At 34.6% G+C, this 6,094-nt stretch overlaps 1 protein-coding gene across 1 annotated transcript; it reads right to left on the bottom strand.

Annotated features, from left to right (window-relative positions):
* Positions 1-4,184: 4,184 nt before the first annotated feature.
* On the bottom strand, positions 4,185-5,987 carry LOC119637376 (hexokinase type 2). The gene has a single exon (XM_038033359.1). It carries the CDS (start codon positions 5,895-5,897, stop codon positions 4,212-4,214), a length of 1,686 nt encoding a protein of 561 aa, XP_037889287.1. The 5' UTR covers positions 5,898-5,987; the 3' UTR covers positions 4,185-4,211.
* Positions 5,988-6,094: the final 107 nt, after the last annotated feature.

The raw sequence follows: 6,094 nt of genomic DNA, 5'->3' as shown, positions 1-6,094 counted from the left end.
AATCATTTTCGGTGAAACAAAAGGTTGGTCTGTCTTAAGCCCTTCCCGATGTTACTTGCGTTCGCACAAACTCAATGTACCCTGGTGTAGAGTATAAAATGATACGCAAAAAAAAAATAGTAAAACCCGCTTTACAAATGGTAATGGAATGTTTCTGATTCAATGCACCCTTCCTTATATTATGTGTATATATTCCAATTGTCCTCAATGTTGTTCTCTATTCCGAATTTGAAATTATTTGGACACGTTCAACTAGTTAATAAACTCTAGCGCTTGACTGATAAATGCATTTTTTGAATTAGCAATTAATATATTGACTTATAATTGTGCACGTAATCTAATCTACATGTTAGACTTGTCGCATTCTAAAGCAAGCATTCAAATCAATTTTTCCCAATCAATTCGTATGATATTCACGTAATGTACTTGAAGACAGACTTAAGTGTTTCAATGCGATTCTCATAAGATGAAAAACCCGCTCCGGTCGCTATCTGCAATTTTTCGATGTAATTACGTTTAATTATTTCAAGCATGACAGAAATCATTAACTTTTTTTTCTTGAACCTTAATAACTTAATACATTTTTCTATTTACACATGAATTGGATTTTTCAGAGAAAATGTGATCATAAAGAAATTCCAAATAATTCCTGTTAATAAATACTTTATAAAAGTTTTTATGCAATTGTTTTGTATTTTAACGAAATCTAAAAAGCATATCAGATATTCAAAGTCCAAGGTAAATAAAATTGCATCCATTTGTACATAGGATATATGTATTAAATTTAAGGTCTGTATCCATTATCTGAAGCAATTTTGTTGGCGCGATAAACACCCAATTCCGGCTAGAGGAAGTCTACGGTATGTGTAGATTCAAAGTTTCAATCTCTCTGACTTCCTTTTCACAGTTTCGATGGTTGAAAATCTATGCCTGCTTGGTCACGGTTGAATTGATTCAATTTTCAAAAGTATCTATTATCATGAAGCAGTCATATAACCTCTTCATCACTATGTATTCAAGTGAGCAAAGAGTTTTAGTACTTCCATAAAAATTCGTGTAAAGATAAGGCACCTTATCAACAATTGTTGTTTATAATGAAAAAAATTAGATGTAGTTTTTTTTTCAATTTTTATATTGAGTATATAAAATCCCGAAAAATGCGCATTTAACGCCCCGAACAATATATAATATATATGTTTTTGATTAATATGTATTTGCTTCCGGGTCGATTTGTTCAAATGTTCGTGCGTTTGTTGTTTGACGTTCGCAGTCAAGTTTGAAATCGGATATTACTCCTGCATACATAAATGAATGCATAACAGTGCATTTTCACAATTCCATAAATAATCTAACATTCGTACCTATAGTCGATTTGAAAGATGGCTTACACATACATATTGGTTAAAGACGTTTAAAACGATTGCATAGGAATGATAATAAAAAAATATTTAAGTTAATGGTTATCTAAGTTTCGCCATCAGACATGTATTGCTTTCTTATTTTCATTTTATTTTATTAAGCTTCTAGCTACTTAGTGGTATCCCCTTCTATTATACCGATCGCTGTCTGTCTGTCTGGCTTGTATTCCTGGTTTCAATCTATAAGTCGCAATTTTTGAGATACTTCAATGAAACATGATATGATCTGATTTAACCCAACGACGAATGCCAATAAAATTGGTTCGAATCGGCCCACCTTTTCGACCACTCTACATACAACGTCTAATTTTGAAAAGTCTTTACAGGGAAAAGAATCGCAATTTTCAAAATTTTGAAAATTGGCTCATAATAGTAAATTGACAAAGATTTCTGCCTTACCGAATTTGGACCACGTGGGCCTATATTCTTGATACGTAAACCTTTATATGCCAAAAAAGCCTAATTGCTAATTTTTTTGTAACGAAAATTTGCTCATTATAGTAATTAAGTAAAACAAGTAAGAAAATTGAATTCGGTCGGGACTGAATTTTTTTAGACCCATCACCGTTTAGACAAAAGAAGTAAAAGAGCATAATTCTTATGCTCTATAATTTGTAGCGGACGCAGTAGATTTCTTCTATTTTCAAAATAAATATTTTTGTCGCAGAGGCATGTGGACGTTGTAGGCGTGTCCCTTGAAAAGTTTAGGTCAATTCCAAAGTCTTTTGCAAATTTTTAGGCGATATCTTCATTTTCGCCAACGGGAGAATGTTTACCGCAAATACTACAAAGTTGCGCAAAAAGACATGTTTAGGTGCATTCAAGGGTTGTAACTGGCCAAGGCTTTGAATACTTTATGGGGTTTTTGAATCTTGTTTCTGCGTATTATAAAGGTATTGAAAAAATATTTAAATTTCGATACACTATAATATTAAGTAGGCGTGGTCAATTTTTTCCATTTTTGTACACAGATGCTACAACATCGGTCGCAGAATATGCGTTTAAATTTTTTCACATTTATTTGCTACAGTTTATGAGTAACGAGCCAAAAACCCATTTTTTATTCCCTTTGAAAAGCAGATGTGTTCTCAGTTTACTTGTTGCTGTGATGCTAAACGCTGTTCCTCTACTGATTTGGCCTACTTTCAATTCCAACCTGCGTGGAAGAATTTCCAATATTTTTGTCAAATTTGAGGTGAATAGCTTCATTTTTGCGGCCACGGGAATGTTTACAACAGAGAATACGCATACGGGGACAGACGGTCAGAGGGACATATTTAAATCGATTTAGAATTTGAGGCTGATCAAGAATATGTGGGGTCTCTGATGTTTCCTTCTGGGGATTGCAAACGTTTCGACAAAATGAATGTACCCCTCCTCCTTCGGTGATGAGTACAAAAATTAAGTGGATCTAATTTGAATGTCATGAGTCTATTTCTTCCGCCACTCCATATACAATATTTTAATAATTTGTAGGAGCATTTCAGCAAAAAATATTAACGGTAGAGAATTTGGATCATATAGGCCTATTTTCTTTGGACCCGAAAATTTATAGGCGCTATCAATGCAAATTTTTATTATGTAGAGAAAATATAATAAATGAGAGAATAAATCGGAAATAATCCGATCAAGACCATTTTTGCAACGAGCAGGCAAGTGCGTCTGGGCAGACATTTACTCACGGTATCGATAGGTATGGGGTTAAAGGTTGCTTTAGTTTCTTCTAATATCTAATGAGCTTGCGTGTGAATATTTCACGCACATTTTTAACCACATGTTACTGTTTTTATTTTTGCGACCCTAGCGAGTTTCGGTAAAAACAGGTAGACCGCGTCTAGAATTCTTCTCATATATATGTTTGCTGTGTCAAATCATTAAAAACCCGTATACAATATCGGTGAAGATATTCGCTTGCTTATGCAGAATCCTTGAGCTTGAAGTCATAAACTCGTCAAATTGACAGATGCGAAAGGAGTAGTGTTAAAAGAGTAGGCGTCTCTGTGAAAACAGACTATAGGGTATAAGGATAAGCGCATGAATATGAATAAAATTTAACGTATGAAGGGCGCTTAGGGACGAGTTTCCTTAATTGGCAAACCTAATCCAATTATTGTCGCAAAAATGCGTTTATTGCAATGGCCACGATTTTGAGCGTGATAACAATAGGCGGGCAGGTAAGTTTCCCTGTTCTAAATATAAAGAAATGATTTTTCCGATTTTTAAAAAATATTTTATACAATTTTATTTGTTTTTCTATTATTAAAATTTTACAAGTTAAGTATTCAAAATAGTTTTTTATAGCCATAGTTTAGTTTTGCTTCATTATAATTAATTAATAATTTCGCTATAAATTTCGGTTTATGCATCGACAAATTCATTTAACTAAACTAAACTAAACCAAAATAAGCAATTGTAATATTTTAAAGAAAGAAATACGTCAAAATAATCCATCGCATAGAGCAGATGCGTTAAACATGAAAATATTTTAAGTAGGATTAAGTACCGCTTTACTTCTCTTTTCCTTTTCATTTTTTATTAATCATTGTGTGTGTGTGTGTGTGTGTGTGTAAAGCCATAATTATTTGGACTTTTCTTTTTCAAAAATTTCACTTAAGCACATAAAGCATTTGAAAACGATCAAAAATTTAACTTAGTTCTAAATATATCTTTCAATTTGTATACAAGAATAGATGTTAACGTGTACATTTTTTATTTCGCCTTTTAAAAAACTTTATTTCAGTGACGGCTTAACTTGTATTTGTTTGATTTTTTTTTTTTTTTTTTGTTCCTATCTTACTTTTTATGGCTTACATTGTCCTCTCGACTGGCTACTGCTGCTACTAAAGCCGCACCCCGACCAGAACCGTCTTCAGAAAGCATTAACTCGAAAGTTAAGCCTGGCTTAACAATTTGTGCAATCTTTTCCACCATTAAACGATGGAATTTCGGATGGAAGCGATAAACACTGCCATCCACGCCAACAGTAACATGGGGTTCATTCATTTTGTTAATCAACGTAGCAATACCACATGACACTAAATGGGCGGCTCGTTTCGAAACGCATTCGCAGATATAACGAACATTGGCACAATCATCATCAGTAACTTCAGTTAGACCGAGCTCTTCTAGAACCATATGACAATTGCTGTATGTATCGGGTTCATCAGCTTCAATTTCGGAAACGTATTTTGTAAAAAATTGGCCACGCGTCATTAGAACATCTGAGCTACGTCCCTTGAACAGTACACCAGCCTGAACCATTTTCACCATAATTAATCGCACTAATTCGCCCATGTACATACCGGAAATCATTTTCTCAAATATTTGTTGACCGGGATTAATCGAATGACGATCGATTTCTTCATCGAATTCCGTGCGTACGAAATTCAATGAGCCATTATTGCCAAAGGCCCCCCATTCGGTGTTTATAACTACATGGGGTTTGCCATGTGTATCGCCGTCAAACATTTCACATTCCTTTACTTGCTCCACATAGCAAGCATTTGAACCAGTACCGACAATTAGACCAATTTTACAACTAGGATTCTTCCAGGCACAAGACATCAGAGTGCCGGTTGTATCATTAAGTATAGCGCAGACATCGATCTTGATATCCCCTCTCCGGGCTATCGCATCTTTAAGCAGTTGTACTACATCCTCGTTTACTACGCCTTCACAATTGAAGCCCTTTGTCCAAGTTACAAGTAAGCCTTTAGTGAGCCCTAGTTGCTTTAGTGGAAACGAAAATGTGAAGCCCAATGGTAAACATTCATATTTTACTTGGTGTTCAGTCACGAAATTGCACAAGCATTCCGCTATATGATCAAAAAGTTGTTTACCTGAGCCTACCATTATATGCTCTGGTATGGCATAAATTCGCGATTCCATTTGAAAGTCATGCTCCTCCTTCAAATGAATAAGTAATACACGGAAATTTGTGCCACCAAGATCAAGAGCCAAAAATTTGCCACGTTCCTTACCATTTGGCAAGTCTTGAACGTAGGTAACGAAGCACTTTACATCAGCTTTTTTATGAGTTTCCTTTGCCAAGCCGTTCTTAATTTCATGCAGGATACGGCGAGTCAATTCTTGATTTTGCTCGTCCGTAAGCACTAATTGTTGACATAAATCAAGGATCATTTTTCGTTTCTCCGCCACACTAGCACTCGCAAACGATTCTATTGCTCTTTTGTGGCATAAAATATTATCATCGTTAACTGCTTCTGAGGAGGTAGCTTTATTACTGACACGGCTAACAGATTTGTCCGTTTCGTCACTACAGTGGCAACTAGTGCATTGTAATTCTTTGCTATTATTATTGTTATTCATTGTCAAGCCATTTGGCAGAGACGTAAAAGCGATTTTAGAGGCCACACATGGGCAAGATGCACGCTTTTGTAATTTACATGCACCAACATTGCAACAGCCGTTGGACATTGATGCTTTGCCACATTCACTATTAATAGATACCTTTTGCATTTTTACATTCAGTTCTCTTTCCACTTTCAATATATTCTCAATACTCCTTAAATACTTTTAATTTATTTGGCAGTGTTTTTTTTTTTTAGTTTTTTTTTTTTTTTTTTTACCTCTTTATCTATTGCGTTCACTTTAATTAAACACGTTTTCGTTTTTTTTTTTTTTTTTTTTTTTCAAAGCTTTGTGTAGACGGTATG

Source organism: Glossina fuscipes, unplaced genomic scaffold (assembly GCF_014805625.2).
Source record: "Glossina fuscipes isolate IAEA_lab_2018 unplaced genomic scaffold, Yale_Gfus_2 59, whole genome shotgun sequence".
In the NCBI taxonomy this organism is placed as follows: domain Eukaryota; kingdom Metazoa; phylum Arthropoda; class Insecta; order Diptera; family Glossinidae; genus Glossina; species Glossina fuscipes.
Note: the sequence above shows the minus strand (reverse complement) of the source record. Positions and strands in the feature narration are given on the sequence as shown.